Source organism: Acyrthosiphon pisum, chromosome A1 (genome assembly GCF_005508785.2).
Source record: "Acyrthosiphon pisum isolate AL4f chromosome A1, pea_aphid_22Mar2018_4r6ur, whole genome shotgun sequence".
Classification (NCBI taxonomy): domain Eukaryota; kingdom Metazoa; phylum Arthropoda; class Insecta; order Hemiptera; family Aphididae; genus Acyrthosiphon; species Acyrthosiphon pisum.
The window spans coordinates 96,008,954-96,031,860 of NC_042494.1; the positions used below are offsets into that span (position 1 = coordinate 96,008,954).

At 36.2% G+C, this 22,907-nt stretch overlaps 1 protein-coding gene across 1 annotated transcript in view; it reads left to right on the top strand.

Annotated features, from left to right (window-relative positions):
- Positions 1-15,768, top strand: part of LOC100167554 — a 56,495-nt gene extending 40,727 nt beyond the window's left edge. The window contains exons 4-6 of the mRNA XM_001950992.5: positions 1,882-1,980; positions 2,070-2,864; positions 14,570-15,768. Of these exons, the coding sequence (XP_001951027.2) occupies positions 1,882-1,980; positions 2,070-2,864; positions 14,570-14,878 (1,203 nt within the window). The 3' untranslated portion in view covers positions 14,879-15,768. The remainder of the gene's footprint in view (positions 1-1,881; positions 1,981-2,069; positions 2,865-14,569) is intronic.
- The last annotated feature ends 7,139 nt before the right edge of the window (positions 15,769-22,907 follow it).

The following is a 22,907-nucleotide window of genomic DNA, read 5'->3' on the forward strand; positions in this document are numbered from 1 at the left end:
TATGAATTTTCGTTTTTGAACCCACATTGACATATATTTACATTGAAGTTTCAAGTTCGTCACAAGTTAACCATATACGTGCACTGCGAGTGGTGCGTAAACCCACGCGATTCCAATTTATTACACCGAACCTATTATTGTTGTGTGTATAGTAAAGGTCTTCATTGTTTCGACTTTTAATTTTTTTTTCGGTAGGCGGAGGACCGTATTGCTGTTTTAATATTTCATCTCTAAACACGCATACGATTATGATTATGCACTTTTCAAGGATGTATGGCGTTTATTTATCTCCACAACGCATGATTTATGTGTATATATTATACTCCGTCATCGAAATGCAATAGTACTATAATAAATCGCTGCGTAGAGCCGATAATAATTAATTATCCCGTGGCGGTGACGATGACAATATTATTATTATTATTGTTGTTTTTGTGCAATAAAATAATATCATTATCGCAATGAATTCGTACATACACCGGCCGTTGTTGTTTTTAAACACCGTTTGACACGTGTACAACAATTATTGCTGCAGATGAGTTCTGAATTCAAATACGTTTTTGTTCGAAAAACAATGAACGGCGTAGGTCCCCCAGTTGAGGTATTCGGTGTTGGTATAATATAGATGGTTATGTAACCGTGATTCCTGCAGAACGCAGAACGAAAATCCTAACCGTAAAACATTATAGCAGTATTGAGCGCGGTTTACCTACGTCCTGGCTACCTCCTATTGCATTAAAAATTATATTATTGTATACATATACTATTGTACCGGGTATTCGGAAACAGAGCCAATTAGAAACACGGTCTTGGTCATCTGGGACACCGGTCGGTGGTGATGCAGTGCTATACAACCACTGCAAGTATCGCGAGTTACATTCGTATAGAGTCGCTGGCCCGGCGATAATTAACTGACCTCAGCTCACACTCGTGTGTCTGTGTGCGATATCCACTTTCGCAATATCGACGAATATTAACGTTCCCCATAATAAATTTCTGTGTACCTATATATAGTATAGTATATAGTATATAGAGAACGAAAACGGGCCAACGCCCTTCGACGAGATTATAAAGCGGGACTCGCGACGTTTGACGCAAATGAACGAGAGGAAAAAAAACACTATATTCTATTATATTACATACTTATACGTACCTAATCCAGTTCGGGTTTTATGATATTATGAGTATAATTGTCGTATATATTTTTATGTTCGGTTGACGCGCGCAGGATTTATGGGGTTTCGATGACATTGGCCATGATGGGTTTCGCTGTGCGCGTCTATATACGTGCATTTTAGAATTGTTGTATATTATAATAAAAAATAGGTACGAATACGCTACGTACGTTATTATTGCACTTTTGTCTGTCACGCGCGTCGAGGGCTATATAATTATAATAATCGATCGGTATATAGTCTCGAAAAAACGTACGTGACAATATAATATAGAGTCACTAAAAAACCGATGGTTTAATTATTAATATTGTTAAATATTACGCGTTGTAATAATATATATAATAATGTCACTCGACTTTAAAATCTACGCACTGTAATAAAATTAAAACTTATAACCCGCAGAATTCGATGAGTTTCACATCACAGAGCATGTATAATATTGTATACTTTGGCTAAGCAGCAATCTGAAAAACTAAGAAATATTCGTACTTTTGTCATGAACGGTGCATCATTGTTGTAAGTGGCGTATCCGGGGGGTTGGAGGGTGGTTTTCAGATAAAATTGTTCAAAATGAATTATAACGCCTCCCGAAAAAAATCTGGATACACCACTGATTGTTGTATATATAGATTCTCCCGCAATGAACCTAAACCAATATCATATTGCAGTATTGAATATTATTAATATCTGTTTTTTTTTTTTGCAGAATCTCGTTCGTCAGATGGAGATGTTGAACATTTCCAAGAGCGACGTTGCCAACGAACTGAACAAGAGCAAAGAGGACAACGAAGAACTGAAATTCCAAGTGAGTGGTGCCGTGCCGCCTCCGGGGCGACGCTAGTAGCGCGCTTGGGTTGGAGAACCATGACGTCATCACGTGCTTGTTTGTTTTAGCTGGAGGAGAAGCGCATCGAGCTGGAGGGCACCATGGCCCGAGTGAGGTTGCTGCAGTTGCACCAGGAGCAGCAGCAACACGGCCCCGTGGTCGCGGGATCGCAGTCGGCTGGCGTCGCGGCCGCGGCCACCAACCAGTGGCTGGACCTGGTGCCGTCGAACCCGATCCTACCTCAGATCGCGCTTCCGGGAACGCCGTCGGCGGCGGTGTCCGCGAGCGGCAACAACCTGCACCTGCACCAACACCTCAACCACAGCCAGGACGAGAACGGCGGCAGCAGCAGTACCGAGTCGGCGCACCAGACCCGCAGCGGTGGCAGACACGGCGTGCAACATCAGCCCAGCAAGATACCGGTGGTCAAGCCGACGTCGTGCCCGGTGCAGTCGAGGCCGTCACCGTCGTACCGCGGCGGCGATGCGCAGCAGTACCAGTCGTGGACCAAATGCAAGTCGGACCAATCGTTGCCCCGCAACTGGGAGTCCATAAACAACAACAACAGCCACAACAAGAGCAACGGCGGGTCGTCCATCGGCAGCGGCGTCGGCGGCGCGGCCGTCAAACAGCAGCGTGGCGGCAACAGACTCGACTCGTCGCAGTACCAGCAGCAGCAGCAGCAGCACAGGTCCCGAAGGGATTCGGGCGGCGGAGCGTCCCTGACGCGTGCCCGGTCGCAAAACAACCACTCGCACCGGGGCGGCGGCGCCGCGGCCAAAGAGTTCGTCGGCAGGACCGCGTCGTCGGCCGCGGCCGCGGGTCATCAGCTGCAACAGCCGACGGCCGACGATACCAACAAGGTACGGCCGACCAAGAGATTCACCAACATGTTTAACAGTTGGATGCGGAAATCCTAACGGAAAGCTTTTAAAAAAAAAAACACACACACTATCGGCCGTATATATTATATATTATACATATTATTATAAGACGATGACGTCATCATTATACTATATCGTCGGACGTTTCTACGACGTGTGCGCACGCGCACGTTTTCAGACACACACACACACACTCAAACACATACACGTACATATATATATATATATCGTAAACTTGGGCGCGCGCACACACATACACACACTCACTCCGACTTAAAGTCGATGGTGTCGATATGTACATAATATGATAATGTGTGTGCGCGTTAACGTGTGTGCGTGCTTTACTTTATATATATTTCTAATAATATATAATATAATATATATTATCGCACCATATTATTATGCTGTTGTTTCCAATCACACCGCAGTCACAAAAAAAAAAACTACCAAAAAATGTGTTAAATATGATGCGAAAAAGGATTATAGCTTTTCGACGTGTGCTTATGTTATTGCTTCTTATATTGGACATTATACGCAGTAAAACAAAAAATATATACATAATATAGTACATATATATATATACGCGCATATCGTGTCCCCGCGAATACCATCACACACCGTTCACACGCGACGACTCAAGTCGGCCGAACCCGTAAGTCTGATAATTTTTTTTTTTTTTTTTTTGTCTTTTTTTTGTTGTTTACTAAGTTTCAAATTTTACATAACCGTCTTCTTGCCCTTTTTTTATAATAATATGTGTAATATTTGTAGAGTTGTGGCTTATTGCATGATGTATATAGGTCACTTATCTCCCTGCAGCTCCGCGTGTGTACCGCCCAACATATTATTGTTTTTTAGTCTTTCCCGCCTACGCGCGTGTTATATATACCCAAAGGCGATGTTTAGGCATTTTATTCGGTTTCACTGACGTCATAATTGTATTATAATTCTACGATATATACGAGTTATATGTAGGTTATACTATAACCGTTATAGCTATATATAAGTAAACTCACTTGTATTGCGCGCTCTTGATGCACCTATTGCAGGACGTTGTAAAAATACTTTTTAAATTAGTAAACGGATGTGATATACCTAGGTATAGATCCATTATATCACTATAATCTTACACTAGTCCGTAATATATATATATATTTATATATATATATATAGATTACAGACTCTCAACTTTTCGATATAAATATCATGTGTTGATCGTTTTAGGATCGTTCGGGTTATTGTTAATTCTTCGCATAATTCGTTGTTGGAAAATCGCCACGTGGCACTCGTCTCTACGCAGGAACCCGAATTCGACCACGCCGTAAAATATGACCAATAGGTACAGTCGAACGAGGAAGTTTATTTTTGAGGAAAAATTCGTCTCGCTCCAGTCTCCTCTGCAGACCGCAGTATATTATACGCAGGCGTTTACGCCGCTCCGCTCTCGTCCGATCTGCACGATCCGCCATAAACGATAGGTGTAGGTATAGGTTGCGTACGATGGTTTCCCGCAAATAACCGATTTTCGATTTGCCTTGGAATCGCGTAAACCCGCAGGAAAACGAGGCGACTGTGGCGTGGTGGATCATCTATCGCGGTCGCCGCCGTCGTATGATAAAATATAATATTATCTCCGTTGTTCGTCGCGAGGTCGATTTGCGCTCTATCCGATGGCGATCGTCACGTATTTTCCGAACTTTTAATGGGATTTTTTTTTCCGCGTCCCGGTCCGATTATAATAATGAAAACCGCGTTGTATAATACAATATGTACCGCATGCGGACAATAATAATATTAACGATATTTCGACGCGACACGGTCCGTTAATTCTTTTTTAGCGTCTGGTTAGCGATATATATATATATAACTCGTATAATAATATTATTATAATGTAATATACAAAGGACCGACATAGGTATATTATACACGTCTCTTGTGTATATGTATAGTATACGTGCGCATGCGTGTAGCGTATTTATACGGACACTATAGAGAGAGAGAGAGGGACAGTGATAGAGCAGTAATCGAGAGATTCAAGGCCCATAGCTGTCGTCGTCGTCCGTCTCATCTCCCCGCTCGCTGCAGCCGTATAATTATTATTACAATAATTTGTTTGTTCTTTTTTTATTTTCCATTCGGCGGTTCTTTATTATTATTTTTTTTCCCCAACTCGAAATCAAGGACAAAAACGGTATACCCAGCAGTTTATACACCTATATTATGTAATGCTCGTATATATACCAAATGGGCAATGTGTATATGATATTATTGTGCAGTCTCTGCAGCGTCCACGCGTGCCCGACGCTCATAACGATTTTCCGTCGCACTTTATAACATATTAATATAATATATAGGCGCGCAAACCACAACGTCAGCTGCAGCGTAAGTTTTTAATTTAAATCTTTTCACACAAAACGATTCGTCGCCCTCTCTTCCCACCCCACATCGCTTCTCGTCAACTCCTACGTGACGACGACGACGACAATAACATAATAATAATATTATTATACCGCCGTGTCGCTCTTCGTCGCCGGCCACCGCCGGTTCGACTCTGAACACGAACCGCAGCCGAGGGGAAACGTTATTAATATTATACATTATTATTTTATATTAGAATATTATACTAAATAGGTATACAAACGACGCCGCCGACGCTTTTTTTATACGTATCGAAATTGATTCAACAATTATTAGAAAAACGAAAAACAATTCGATACAAAATCGCGCGTCGGTGCGTTGAATTGCTGCCCGTCATCGTTGCACTGCAATATAATAATAGTACGCGGCGTCGGTTTTCGACTGTCCGGTCCGTCCGCGCAATTTATTGTTGTCCGGTGTGTAATAATACCTATGTGTAGGTACTTAATATAATAATATAATAATAGCTCCGTACTTTCTACTTCCGTTCGATTTCCGGCTGAGCGCTGACCTTTTTAGTCGAAAATCCCTACACAACTGCAACATGCGGATTGCAGCACGTATACCATTCATGTATAATATTATACAGATGGTAATCCGTTTGGATTATAGTGCACTAATTTTCTGTCATTTGTGTAGTAGAAAAAACAAATGTTTTCCGTCTTCCGAGTACTTCGAAGTAGGTACTCGTTGACATGTTAACAACTTTTTACTAATTCGTCGTTATAGCAGAAATGTTTTTCGGGGGATTTTACATTTTTCAAATCAAACACTATTCGATATATTCCAAATTGTTTAGAGATATCTGGAGTAGTCCACCATAAACTTGTGGGGTAGTGCCCTCATCACTACTTTATTATCGACTTAAAAGTAAACACTTATGTGGTAAAAAAAAACCGTTGAGAAATCAGATTTGAATTTTGCAAACCGTAGAAAAACATTTTCACTTTTCTCTTCGAAATCATATAATTAGTGTAGTCGGTTAGACCGCACACCCTGTACATACTATGCGCTCTGTATATTATTTGTACCTATATAGGTATAGTAGTAACGATTGCAATCAACAAGTAGGCACGCGCACCAGAAGATATTTTATTATATTATATTATATGGTTCGAGAGAAAATACGTTTTCGCATCGATTGTTGCAGGTGCATTATATATTATTACATTATACACATGTCGTCATCTGCTAGTAATTACATAGAAGTAGTTAGAAGTAGTACGAAAATAAATAAATTTTGCTCATTCGCGGTGTGGACCAGATTTCTTATTGTATATTCGTATAATATACTGCACCTTCTCGGGTACACGATAACAATAAAATATAAAACACAATTTCTTCGCGAAATCGTTTCGGAAATAATAGCGATACCTATATAATATTTGTTACGTATATTTGTGACTCGTCGCCGGTACATAATTGTATTTATATAGTAACCATTTATACCAGCAAATTTTCGTCCGGACGGACGAAGCACTGCGGCGGCGGTGTCTGTGCGGAGAGAATTGAAATCGTCGCTAATTGCGTCGCGTCGTTGTCCGAAAACCGATGGGTCATCGATAATATTATTCGCGTTTCGGTTCCTCTCGGTTGTTTTTACCTAAATATAATATAATAATATAAGGTAGGAATAGAGTAGCCGCCCGTGTACGACCGGAAATTGTCACTTCCTGATTGCCATGCACATTACAATAGCGCACGTACCGCGCGTCCATCGGCCCGCATCGCACGTCGTGAATTTTTTTTTTATATTAATATATTAACAGATTAGCAGCCGTTCATCTGCGTTATATACCATAATAATGTTATACACGATGTATCTACCGTATACCGCGACGATATATATTAGTAAATCACGGTAATCGCGCTGTGCCTAAATCGTATATTATTTGTATTACAATATTATAAACTCTCGCTCGTTTATACTCTGCAGTTATCGCATTCGATTTTTCGTTTTTTTTTTTTTTTAAATTCATTGCTAGGTACCATTATATTAGTATACGAAAACGAAAGTCAAAATCCGTTAATTTCATCTGCAGATTAATATATAATATTTATATTTACATGCCTCTATCTATATATATTTATATATAATTCGTGTATGCATGAATGTGTGTGTGTGTGTTTTCTTGATAAAATTGCAATCCACCGGTGTCTGGTATATTGTTTGTCTATTGTCTATACATATTATATTCTGATATTTTTTTAATTCGCATAGAAAGCCACAGCTGTCCGTGTAAATAATTTTTAAGCCACGAACAATTACACGAATAAGCGGTAATGGCTGTATAGTACCTACATCGGAATTTTCTATTCCAACGAAATAATGAAAATTTCCTGCATTCGGAACTCATAATGTCATTTTTGATAGTTAATCATATACACATCAACATATTATTGTGTTGTAGTAGGTATATACAATATATATATACATATAGAGAGAGAGAGAGAGAGAGAAAGAAAAAATCGTTACAAGTTTATAATTGCTTTTTTACCATGATCGAAAAAACTTATTTTTTGCATAATATACTTACTATTATAGGTAATACCTTTAGGTAGGTAATATTAAAATTTTCGAATCAATCGCAGTAGGCGTTCCGAGTGATTTTATTCATTTTATACATTTTATGTGCGAACTAAAAGAAACTATAATATTATTTCCATAAATCATACCTATATAATAAGATATAATATAATATGTATACCAGATACTGAGATATCTAACTTAGATATCATTTTTTTTTTTTTGTAAATTATACATCGTAATTGATATTACGTAGGTAGGTATATCCTGCAGTAATCGTAATATATATGTATAAGTATATTATATTAATAGATTATGACGTGTAGTATGCGCTTATGTATATAACTATTGGATTTTGGGTATTGTAGTACATAATATTATGCGGTGTATTGATTGGTGTATTAATGTAAAATATGATCACTTCGAGAACAATATGTATAACTATACATATTATAACGGGTATAGGTACCTATATACTGTAATATTAATATTTTAATTTGCCATGATATACATTCGTATATTGTATATTGGTAATATAATAGCGAGCCGTGTTAAAGACCGCAAAAGAAAATGTTAACCTACTTGTCGCGCGCGTATAACACATAATCTTCTCCTGATTTTTTACTGTCGGTTCGTTATTATATATATATATATATATGTATACATGTACCTATATAATATATAAGACACCACAGCGTGTACTGTAAACGATTTCGTCGGATCAGCAGTGTTGTTCAATTATAAATAATAATAAGAAGAAGAATAATATGAACTAAAAAGCGATCGGGTTTTTCGAGGCGTTTCACACTTGGTCCGTCACAGATTTCCCAACGCCAACCGACGTATTATACATATATAGGACCGATAGAGAGACCGATAGACCAGCTGATAATATTATTATTGTAGGCGTACGGTTTTTATGTAGGTACTGTGTAATTTTACGTCGTGCGCGCACCGTGTCTCTTGTTTGTCTATAATATGTAGGTAACGCACTCTGTAAATTGCTGCTGCAGGATCTCATGATGCCTAATTCGCGAGACGACGACAAAGTATGATGATGGTTGTTGGGGATTATAATAGACAAAGGGCATATACGGGGACCCTACAAGGGGTTGGACCGGGAGTTCAGCGGCCCGGTTATTTTAGGAGCCCGTTGAAATTGATTTGTAATTTTTGAAATTTTGACGGGAATACTTATCTTATATTAAATAATATTTTTAGAACCCGAAAAAACATTTTGGGGCTCAAATTTTTTTGTTTTGAGGGAGGGTGGGTATACACCATAGTGCTATTTAGTACAATATAGGCTCTTATACAATATGTTGAGGTACGTTAGCCCATATTATGTGTAAGCCCGAAACGCTGTAAATGTATTCATATATACACCCCCTGCACTTGCTATTTCGTGACGTACGCGCCACTGCGACTAGTGCGACTTCAATAGAGTTATATGTAGGTATTTATAATTACCGCGGAATAAATCGAATCCGTTAAACGATCCGACGGAATATAATTGAATAACATTGTTGCCGCAGTGGTTGTATAAGCGCGAGTTTTGAATTGTTCTATACTTATGTATTGGTATATTATGGTATGATATGACGTGAATAACAGTAGTCACAGAAGGTGGAGGGGTGTTATGCATACACGTTGTAAAATGTCGTTAAAAATTCGAAGGAGAGAAATCGTTAATCATATTATAGCCGATTGCCAAACGCGGCTGCAGAGGTCATCGCGCTCGGCGACAATATATTCGCTGGACGCGGTAAAGATATAATATGTATAATAAATTGGTTTTAAGTAATAAAATCATGATTATTCCGGTGGGGGAGAGGGGAACGTTTAACGTCACTGCAATGTATCCGTCTGTCGAAACTAGACATTTTCCGAAGAACGGGTTGAACCCGGAAAACCACCCTTGCCCGCAGAACGGACGACGACGACGTATATACACGATAAAATGACAGTTAAAAATATATTATTTAGGTACGCGGGTACCGGTACTCACGTCAACAGGTTATACGGACTGTAAACTGTAAATATTATAATTTATATAGGAAACTCGCATGTAGTACCTATATATAGGTATATTATATATTATTATTATTATTCCGCCGCTGTCGCTTTCGGATTGCGACACCAATTTATAATAACAACCGCGCGCGTTTAGCCGACCGTGTCTTCCTGTGCAGGTCCGTAGGTACTTGTGTACGTACAACAATATAATTTTGCTCGTAAACGCGTAGGTAATCTAACTACCAAACCGGTGTACAGGGTACCTCACCGCGTTTGACCACGTTAACGATCTATACTTGTATACTATTAACATTGTTATGTATTATTTGGTTTGTCTGCAATAAAATTATTACAGTGTTAGATCGAAAATTTTAGACGATCAATTTATTTACCATGTATAGACATATAGTATACTTACAGGGTGACCATAAAAATAAAATTTAAAAACCGGAAATTAAAAAAAACCAAATAGATGTGAATTTTAACTCGTCAAAGTGGCAGTTCATTTTTAAAGTATTATAAAATAGATCAATACTTTGCTTGAATCAGTAATCATCATACATCATAATACTTTTGCTTTTACGTAATTTAAAAACGATGAAATATTTAATGTATTTTCTACATTATTAGATTTTTTTCCTATATTTTATTTTACTTTTACGACTTCACATGCTGATATAAACTCCCGAATTAGGATTAAAATAACGAATTAAAACGAGTACTATGTTCAGGTTTTTATGGTTAGAAATAACTATATCCATCGATTGTTGAAAAAAATCATATGGTTTCTAATTCTTTACAAATATTTGCGTTAACGTTTCAATAGTAGATCGAAGTATAATTAATTTCTATCGTATACCCCGTAGTGCATTTCAATTACCTATTACAATTTACCAGTACCTACATATGTATGTATATTTATAGTACATACCCTGATACCGAAGCTCCGTACTCCCCCTGCATATTTGAATTTCGAAACAAAATTAACTCCATTCGTTTGTGTTGGTTTGTGCTACATCGCTTCCCAAGTCATCCAACTCTCAAAGTGCTGGGGATATGCTTAGCCTGCCGCCACGGAATTTTCACTCGACTGGCGCATATATTACATAATACATACACATAACTACAGGGCGAACAGCACGTCGAGGAAACGCACCTGCAGTACGCGAGTAAATACGCTCGCCTTACATAGAAATAAAACGTGTAATACACTAATACCTACCTATGTGTACTGCGGTACAGTGCTAAACGATTATCAAAAGGATCTATCGCCGTTGGAAACCGCGCGTGCGGCTCGGCGTGTGGTTTAATATATAATATTATGAACGCGATGTATGCTGAAGTGGCTGAGCAGTGTGCTTATGTATTGTGCGTCTACAAAATATTATAAATACGTCGGAAAAAAATAAATTCGCCTCCTCCGAGACTTTAACGGATTTCCGCATGTATACGTCGCGCGTCTCTAATCTTGTCGTTTACATCGCGCAACGATGCGCTGCACCACATAATATATTATTATTATATATACCTAGTAATATCATACGCATTCAGCTGGCGTGTTTAACGGTTTACTCCGATCTTAACGTTTTTGAAAAACTTTTTGAAGGGCCCGCCTGTTAAAAAGATGTCGAGTAGGTATATCTACCCTAACTACCGCCTATCTGTATATACCGCCGTCCTCGACTAGCTGAAAAAATTCTTTTTTTCGCGCACCACTATAACCGCGCGAGAGACGACTCCGCGTTTATGTATGCACAGCGTAAATGTTTTAAAAGTTGAATTATCGATTTCCCTATTCGTGTGTTTTATACTTCGCTACGAACCGGGTATAATATTATGACGTTTGGGGGGTACTATACAGATATATATGAGCGTAATAAATAATATACTTATTACCAGCTATTTACGCAGCATTTATTAGTATATATGGACAAACACACCGCTCGCTTGCTATGATGATATACGCTCATTATATTTACATAAATATATAGAGAGTTTCGCGTATGACAGTTTAAAAAAAAGTTACCTATATACATAATAATATATTCCGTCTCCGCGTTATAAAACGTTTTGCGTATTTAATGTTATATTTCGCATTTCGTGCACGCCGCGGTGCCTATAATATCTCCTACACGGGTTTCGTTTCCCAGACGTAATTTTTTTCCTCATAAATCGACCCTAACGTGCATAATAATGCGCATTTATATAGTTACCGCGGGAAGAAATAATAATATCCGCTGCGGTGCACTATTACGAGACATACTGCAGAGCGCACGCATAGAATGCGATGTTTCTGTATACGATTTCCCTCGTCGCCGACGAGATTCGCCAAAAAAAGTAGGTATATCGGATTTTTTCGACCGCGTTACATATTATAACATAATACGCTATACAAGTACCATTATATTATATATATATAATGATGTAAAGTGATATCATAGTAATATTGGGGTACCTATACAGTTTTGGTATTTTTTCCAATCAAAATCATTCGCTCGCGTGCGCACACGCACATGTACGCACGCGATACGAGTAAAAATGATTAAACGACAAAATAAATAAAATCTCTCCGTATACGAAACGTAATATTATATGAAACCGTCGAAAAAGAAAATCGCGTTGCTCTCGCGCGTTAACGTCGTTCGTCGCAATCGATTACACGTAACGCATAGTACATAATAGCTCATAGCGTTGTACCTACCTACCTATATGCTATGACAATAATATGACATAGTATATAATACATTTTAAAATAATAACAAATAAAGACGATTTTGTGTACTTAGAATTTTGGCCGTTTCATTTCTATACATATATTATCATATACAGGGACATAGCTAGGGTGCAGCACTTACCGGTTCCATTCAAGGTTCTATATATTTATATATATTATATAGCCGCCCGAACTTAAAAACTCGCACACACACTGTTGCATAACTAAACGTTTAAATTAGTAATATTTTAATAATAGTGTACTACTTAATTATTGATACTCGTTGGTACATAAGGTTATTAGTTTATACGTTACGTAACTCTATAAAACAAACGTTTTAACCGAAAACAAATAATTCTCTATAGATCGTGACTGCAACTGCTGTAGCAGTATAAACCGAGATTTAAGAAATATATTGTATAGGTAACTTGAAAAAAATTTCCTAAGTGATAACGATGGCGCGCAAAGACTTCCGCCGTACAATCGTGTATTTTTATAGGTGTATCATATGCCAAAGCCGATCGCTTTGATGCTCGCCTTGACTTCATTGCCGACCCGGTGATTCTATATCTATTGCTAAATTTATATTTTATGTTGCACGTATTATTATAATATGTAATTTATATTTAGCGATATACAATGTACATATTATTTTATACCTATTGGCTATGTTAGTGTATTAATATAATATGGTTAGATCGTTTAGCAGGCTTAGCCCGCAATCGTCTTTAAAACTTTTGTGGCCACGAGTAAAGACAAAATAGTCTTCTCGACCTGCATCCCCAATACATAAATAATAACCCGCCTAGCTGTACTGTTTGACGCTTATATTAATATTGGTCTTTCGGTTTTGATTTTTTTTTCTTCTCATAATCTATAACAAACGCTTCACTATTGCACGTATATAATAATAATATTAATATCCATAAAGACTAGAATAAGGAGACCGAACTCGTACGGCAGCCCGCATGAAAAAACGTTCCGCACGCGATTAAACAGTCATTGCCTACGATATAGGGTTGTTACTTTAACCCCCGTTGTAATGGTAGTATGAAGTAGGTAAATATGTTTTTTGGGAAATTTATGCGTTATTTCGAACCATGGTCATTTTTAGATTTGATAGATTGTACGATTACGCATTTGTGTATGTTTCATAAATATATATTTTTATCAGTGTGTAAATAATCAAATTGTACAATCCGTAAAAACTGTACCTATTTAGTTATTTTATACCTATATATCTGTATTCACATTAAGTCTGTATCATTCTATACACTATATAGTATATAGACATGTGTTTTCTTCAATGATCATATTTTACACAGATATATTATATCGTTATATATACACTCAAATTTGTTTCTTAAGAATTTTGAATGTTTATGAAATATACACATATATGCACATCGCATGTATAAATTCGTAATCGCACAAGCTATAAAATCTAAAAAGGGACACGGTTCAAAAAAGTGCATATAGTTTCCAAAAATCGCAAAAAACATGAATAATCCCTGTACACCACGCGGGTTAAAGTAACACACGCAGTCTGTGGTCGTTTAATCGTGCTACTCATTTCGGGACGTTATCAGGGAGCAGAGTTTGGTATTCTAGAAAATACTATATAATATGGCAATATGGGACGATCAATGATAATTGTAGACGACATGGCCCATCAGGGGTGGCATACATGTGTCGCGAATTTTTGTACTTTAGTTGTCCCGCATTGTCATGTACCTGCAGAGATGGAAAATAGGATTTGTTCAACGATTTTTACAAAATATAAATGAAAAATTTATGATAATAATGTAGAAAAAAATTATTAAAAAAATACTACGAAAGTCTTTCGGGTGCCACTTATTTGCCATCCCTGTCATGTATGGTACCAATTTGATTCTAGTCTTCATGATACCATCCCTATAGTTTAACGATAATAATGATTATAATATTATTAATTTGACGATATTTTGGTGCTCGATTTTTACGGATTTTTTTCTCCCCGTTTGCACACAGCCCGCCGCCAAGAAACTGTTCCGGCGCCGCAACCTCGTTAGGCAGAGTCGCTGCTTGATGGAAGCTTGCAAGAAACCGGTCCTGCCGGCCGTCGACGAAGTACAAGAGCCGCAGGACGACTCCGTGGCCGCGGCGGTCAACCGGCTCCGCGACCTGGACGACGGGGGGACCGGCGACGACGACGACGAGTTTTTCTTCGACAGCATCGAGAGCAGCCTGGCCACGAGCGCGTGCAGCTCCCGACCGCCGCCGCCCGAATGCGATTCCATCGATCTGTCGCAACCCGACTCGTCGTTGACGGCCACTTGACTGACGACGACGACGGTTTTCCGTCACAATGTTATTACTTATTATCGTAAACATTTTTATAGTTAAAGTTAATGATATATGTATAGAGATACTTTGCCTACGACCATATGGGGGGGGGGGGGGATTTTGTATTTTGCCATTTAAATTTTTTGTCACTCGCTCGTCTTTACTGCATAACATCGTCGTTATCATCCTTTATAATATATTATATATTATAACGTAACACACATATCATCATTATCATCAACAACAACAACATCTAATCCTTTTCGCGTCCTCGACACATCCCCCAAGACGATATTTTGGGCTTGACGATGATTATTGCCATATAGCACACGCGCATAATATAATATTATAGGTAATAAACACGTACACGATATTATTATCATAACGAGTATAACACTATATATATATGTATGTATGTGTATTATTATTTTTTAAGTGTTTCGATGTTTCAAATCAATTTTTTGACGATTCGTTTGCCATCCTCATACACTATAATATATTATAATTTGTCTATATATAATTATACGATTATCAATGTGAATTTTTAATTGTTTTTTTCCGAAGTTTTAATAGTCCGGGTGACATCGATGCAATGAATTGTTTTCTTCTCTCTTGTGCAAACCAACACTGTCTTATTGTGTGGGTACGTTTTCCCTGCACCATCTGGGTCGGCGACACTGTTGTTTGACTCTTCGGGAAATCATTTACCTCATGCTATTTAAGAATTCATGCAGCATGAATGAGTATTTTGTACAAATATCAGACTCATCACCTTGTATTTTAACTCCTCTGTCGTATCGATTTTCTCGAAAAGCCTGTAAAAAGAAAAACACCTTTGGTTTACTAGCTAACGTTAAAAACGTTTTTCACCAAAATATCTTGCCTAAAGATAACACAGATATTCTATAATATATTTTATGGTATCGTAATTCGTAATACTTTTTGTTATTATTATATTATTTTTGTTTAATTACTTTTGTGGTGCTCATATACGGTTGGAGAAATTGAAATATAATACAACATATTATTATCATAGTACAATACCGCGCGTGTACGACAATAATATACTGCGAGGTACTGTCTTTACCCATATACAATATTATAATTATGAAATCGGAAAAAAAATTAATATTGGTACTTGCCTATTTTTTTTCCATCCGCGTCTCAACATTCCAGACATTAACATATTGCATATTATTGTTATTTTTTTTTTTCCATAAATCGTATTTATATGTTATAAATTTAGACTGATTATTGCGTAGTAATAAATTGTATAATCTGAATTCCAACCCGACATTTTTCTCTTCAGTCGATCTTCTCTTCCCCTACCTTCTCCCCAGCACCATCGAGAATTGATTGTACGTTTTCTAATACATTTGTGTTTTAAAACCCGTGGGTTTGTTTTCATTGCAAACTTTACACGGAAAAGAGTGTTCTAGTTTATCGTTTACACGCATAGAAAAAAAAATTCAACGTATATAAATCCACGGTTATGGGGTCATGTATCTCCTCCATTCACTATATATAGATATTATAACCGTCCTTAATCACCCTACCGCCCCTTTTCTCCGATGTACAAAATTTTATTATATTATACTTAAGTTAAATGAATAAAAAAACAAAGCTCACTGATGATATTATAATACTTTATAGAATAAATATATTTATATTATGTAAGTGTCACATTTATTATTATTATTATTATTATTTTTAAACAAAAAAACATTAAATCATAAATTATTATTATTATTGCGTAATTTTGTATAACCACATAAAAAAAGTTATATTTATTTTTAAAAAAGAAATTTATACATACAATTATATTATAATTATTATTATTGTTATTGTACCTATATATATATATGTTATTAATGTTGTAAATGTATTTTTTCTTTTTTTTTTTTATGTAGTGTTATTATAGATGATATTTTTGTGTGAAAAAAACTATAAATACACATGTGTTATAAAACAGATGTATTATATATGTGTATATGTTTTGAAAAGAACTGTACAATAAACTCGTGATCTTATATAGTCAATATTGTGAAGCTTGGTTTTTCTCCGTCGTGTTCTCTATAGGTAGTAGTTCTATATAACATATAACAATATTATACATTGTGTGTATATATTATTATAACTGTGTAATATACGTGTTATCTATTTTATACTATATTATGTGGGTAAGATTTGCGTCCAGCGGTCGTGACTACATAATATATTATATATAATATATATGATATTATATTATATGTATATTGTACCGACAACATAATATTATGTATGCTCAATTTAGGTATTTTGAAAGAAAAAAAGGAAATTCCGGTGAAATCGAGATGAAAAACTAATAAAATCTGCAGGCCTGCATCCCGCTGCTGTCACTCGAATCCTGCACGCGTCGAGCTCGGAATAACCTACCTACCTAGTCTAAAGGCCTGCAAAAAATAAAAAGCTGGATCGGATGATATTTTGGCAAAACATTTCGGGCTGGACTTCAAAATAATAAAGCAAGGTTAGATTGGATCTTAAGGATTTTTACATCTGGCCGGGCCTAGACTTTTTTCGCTTTTTTTTTTTTTGTACGACGAGTGATGACTAATTATAATTTAAAATAAAAACGATAAGTTCACACACTATACTAATTTATATAAATAAATAGGTCGCGTCGCGATAACTCAAAGTTGATATTATATGGGGGATAAAATTCACTTCGAGATATCCTACTAATTTATCGGGGAAAAATTATCTAGGGGAATAAAACACAATTCGAGTTGTCAAGTTTTTCTAGTTTTCGAGGTTCGACTGTACGATGTACAATATATAGCTTAATCGCAGGTTTATTATTTCTTTTTATAGTATCACTGTACCGCAACTACCAATATATAAAATAAAAACGGTCATTTTAGGGCCGGGCCTGGGTTTTGTTCACAAAATATTTTGGACTGGATCTATCTGGCCGGGCTTATAAAAAATAATACTTTGGACCGGAACGGGCTTTTTAAGAGCTTAGGTTGATTTTCGGACCGGGCTTTGACTTTTTCCAAAACCGGTCGGGCTGAACTGGGCTTCAGAAAACAATTATTGGACCGAGCTGGACCTTATGTATTGATGGCCCTTGCAGGTCTATTATTTATACTCAGTGGTGGGGGTAGGGTTCTAAACCCACCCGAAATTTCTTCCTTTTACAAAAAATCTTATTTACCACCGTTTCAATACACACAGAGTCGATTAATTATTGGTAATTTTTTATAGTCATAAAATATATTGTTAAATATGACAAAGACGTCGATAATCATAGTTTCAGATTTTTTTTTGGCTGATTAAGAACATTGGCTAAACGTCTGCCATAACCGTCGTGTGGTATATCATCGATTATTACCATACGTCTATTACGACCCGAAGAGGCTCTAACCTATAGATGACCAGTGCAGTCCAGGTTAAACACTCAAGTGTTCTAAATGTAGACTAAATTTGAGACTAACTGATATGATAATAGACTGACTGAATAATATAAATTATTTACTTAGGTAAAACCCTAACCAAAATAAAATACTGTGTACGCTTAGTCTATACTATACCTACCTAGCTATATTATACGATTTGCGGTCCAGCGGGGTTGGAATCTATACAATATATTGTATATCTGCAATAGTATACTGGCCGAGCCCCCGCCGGAACGATTTAAAAAATAACGAGTCACGTCGGCGGGGGTGAGATATTTGTGGCCGGGGTGCAACTGTGCGAGTAAGCAATAATTTATTATTTATTTAATGGACCAATGGCAGACCGCATGCTCTAAATCACTCGTTTATGGGACGATATTATAGCTCACGATAAATGATAATATATTATTATCGATTGGTCAAAATAAATAATGTTCAGCGATTTGCCACCCGGCGGCATTATACTAATAATGAATAGACGTCGGCCCGAGTATATAATAGCAGGTAAGTATATTATTTTACTCGGATCCGGTTTGGCAATTGGACCATTTTTATAATAAGACGCATTCGCACATAGCTGCGTCACGTGTCCTCTCGATCAAAACGCATTGTGATTGGACGTTAGTTTGTTGGTATACCATCAAATTGCAACCGAGCAAAGGTACCAACAATTGAATACGCAGCTCAACTGTTGTACCAATATATGGTTACCACTGGTAACCATATAGTTACCACGCCCCCGCACTACACTACACGACCGCCGACCACGACCACTGCGCACTGCGCAGATTCCGTGGGTGCATATTAAAAATTTGACCCCACTAAAATGTTGAAGGCCATTATATAGGTAGGTACAGTCAAATTGTTGTCAATTTTAATAGCTCTCATGTTTAAAAATGTATAACTGAACAAAAAATCTATTTGAATAAAAATAAGTGTATATGTATAGGTAAACTAAGCTAAGTAGAAAAAAATATAAGAATTATTTACCTGTATAAATAATTGGAGACATGCCAATTTTTGAGAAATTATTCAAATTTTCAGTCAACGTTTCCAACACACTATAATACTATATGTACAAAGCCTGTTCTTTTTTTGATAGAAAACCAAAGTTTTTGTTGTTTCGGGTCATTTGGCAACCTTCATTAATTATACATTTATCAGTAGATTTGTGGTTTTTATATTTTGTTTTTACATTTGTAATTGTAGGACACTAGGACTCATTTAAAGTACCTAAATAGCTTCAAAAACTAAATCTCACATTAGGTCAGTGGTCGACAACTGGGCAGCCCGTGCGACTGTTCTACAAGTTATATGCGGTTATATACGGTTGAATAGAGCTAAAAGATTTTAATTTTTAACCGATATGACCGATTTTTCCCTCAAATTAATGTATTATCACACCAAGTATATATGCGAAAACTATAAGGAACTTGGTTTGAATCCCCGCCTCGTTTAAAAATCCTGCTTGAAACACTGAATAACTGCTTGCAGGGCACACCCCCTTGCCATACAACTTATAGCTGCGAATCCTGCGCGTTGGCAAATTCGTTATCGGTCTTAGGGGAAACATGTAGTTGTATACTTGTATACCGCATTGTGGTTAATATTATTATATTATTATTATTATTATTGTTATTATACGCACGGTGAACCTGCGACACCGCACACTGCAGCGACGTGGCAAAAATAAATAAAAAAAAACGAAATAATATAAAACTCGAGGCCATGGCGCGCGTGTGTCCGGCCGCGGCGGCGTGATTGATTCGCCAAAGGTCAGCCTCGCGCGCAATCGAAATATTATAATAACATTATTATGTGTACTTATAATATATTATTATTATCATTATTATTGTACTGCTGCACACGGTGATTGTATAGTTGTTGTATAGGGCACTCCCTGCAGCGGTGTATAGTCGTGTTATATAGGTGTAGGCAATATCATATATGCGTATAGGTCACGGATCGCGATAAACGTTTGGTACACATACGAGATAGGTACCTATACATATACACACACACATACATAGGCATTACGATATTATTATCATTTGCTGGTGAGCGATCGAAACACGTAATAATTATACGTACGCCGCCGCACAATAATAATATTGTGACGTTACAATGTTATATTATGTGACTGCTGTCTGATTATATTTAAAAATACTATATATATATGTATGTACCTGATAATTATTCGTTTAACGCGAGGCAGCGTGCTCATTATTCAAAATACAATATTTACCTATATGTCATTGAAAATATTCTATTTACGTGGTTTATCGAGTCGTCGCAAGACTTTTTTTTCATATTTTTTATCCTCATAGTGTTCTTAATTTTTTAACTTTTTTAATTACTGTTTTGATTTTATCTCTGATAGCGGAAAATTTTCCTGAGGATTTCGATACATAAAAATCAAATTTAAGATAAGTATAGGTATGTAGCTTACAAGTCAAAAGTATTTAATGTTTACATGAGTTTATAGTATATAGCTATAGTATATGGACCAATACATTTCGCGGGACAAATTGATATTTATAACTCGTAGACGAGTTAAATCGAAATTCAATTTTACGTATCGAAATAGGTACCTAACTACTGTATGTCGTCATTCAAGAAAGTAAAAAACTAAGACATTTTTAAGATAAAAAATATTTGAAAATATATAATATTTTTTTTTAAAAACATTTATACTTTTTGAAATAATGAGTGTAAAAAAATTACCAGGTATACTTATATGTATATAAAACACATATATATATACACACACTCATACATTAATAATCTATATAGTATATATATATATATATATATATATGTCCACAATAATAATATATGATAATATATACCGATAATTATTACCGCATAACAGGTAGGTGTTCACGACGAGAAAACGATGACTCTTGGGGTGCGAGAGGCCACGGCCGTCCGGGATGATTATGATAACAATACCTCAGCTTTTGTGGCCGCGTGATGTACGATGTACCTATAAAAAATAATAATACGACCTAACGATTTAAATTCGTGTCGACGGCTGCACTAATAATAATATATAATATTATGCTATTCGTCCAGTCTTGTAAAGAATACATATACAGTCAACTCGCGATATAACGAATTTCAAGGGACCGAGAAAAAAATTCGTTAAATCGAAAGTTCGTTACATCGAAATTATATTATACCGCGATATTTTCAAGGGACCGGTAGTTTTATTCGTTATATTAAGATTTTCGTTATATCGATATTCGTTATATCGCGAGTTGACTGTACTATTATATTTCTATTCGGAAAACGTATTCGCATAAATGTGTATTTATAGGTACGTATTCATAAAATTTAAAAAAAAATCGCGGACACCGGATTATATAGTTTTCTTTTTCAAGTTTCAACCCCTATAGAGGTTTCTATAAGACGTAGCTCACATGTAAACTTCGTTTTAGCCACCAAAAGTCTAAAAATGTTTTAGATTATATTATATAGATTTGCCATTGATTGCTGCAGAAAATGTATGTCCATGTGCGGATTGTATCTATTAAAGACTAGAAAACTATAACTCGATCGATTTTTACGAAAAATTCAGAGGCTCAGTACCTACTTATAAAGATATCGGGAAAGTTTAGAGTATATAGCTTGAACCACGCTCGAATCAAATATACAGAGTGCTACATGCAATCCGACACAAGTCCATCTCGGTCGAAGATACAGCGCGACTTACGCCAACGACGATTTTCCCGGACTGTATACTGTTTTCTGGTGATATTTTCGAGGAAAAACCATTTATCATTATTAGTCATTATATATATATAGGATTACCGATTAGGTATATATTATTATATTGCATTCTTTAATATAATCGGACGTCATTCATCTAAAATCCAAATAATATGTTTTTCCTGTATGCACGATTCAGTTGTCAGCTGTGATAGACATGTTTATGCTGTCAGTTCAATACAAAAATAATTATTTATACAAAGTGAGAGAAACAAAGATATGCTCGTGTGAGCATGTGAGGTTTTTGTATCATTTTGAAAGTAAAAACAATGAAAAGCCCATATCATGGAAATGTCCCGAAAATTTGAAGAAAAAAAAGGTGGGTAAGTGGATGTCGCTCTGCTGTACAGTAGGTTACAAGTGGGTCACTGTATAATGAATAGTATTAAATTTGAATTCAATGATATAATATCACTGTATAAGAAAAACGATTCTGAGCGGAGACGATTTGTCAGTCTAGTTATTAGACATACATATTATAGGTATACTTATCTAAAGTAATAAAAAAAAATTGACTTATAATAGGTATCAACAATAAATTCCAAATTAATCATATCACAACATCCATTAGGTAACGCGTTATACATCAACAATAAACCGTGGTACTATCATAGATATATAATAGTATACTTTAGAAGTTTCAAGTACCCACAAATAATATTATACAATCACAACAAAATAACTAAAATAGTTATTCCAGGTTTTTGAATATGTAATTTCGTCCAAATTCGAACTTAAAATGACTATAAAAATAAACTGTGCTTATGTATTTCTTAGAATTTTTGGTAACAGAATTAAATATTACGAGGAAT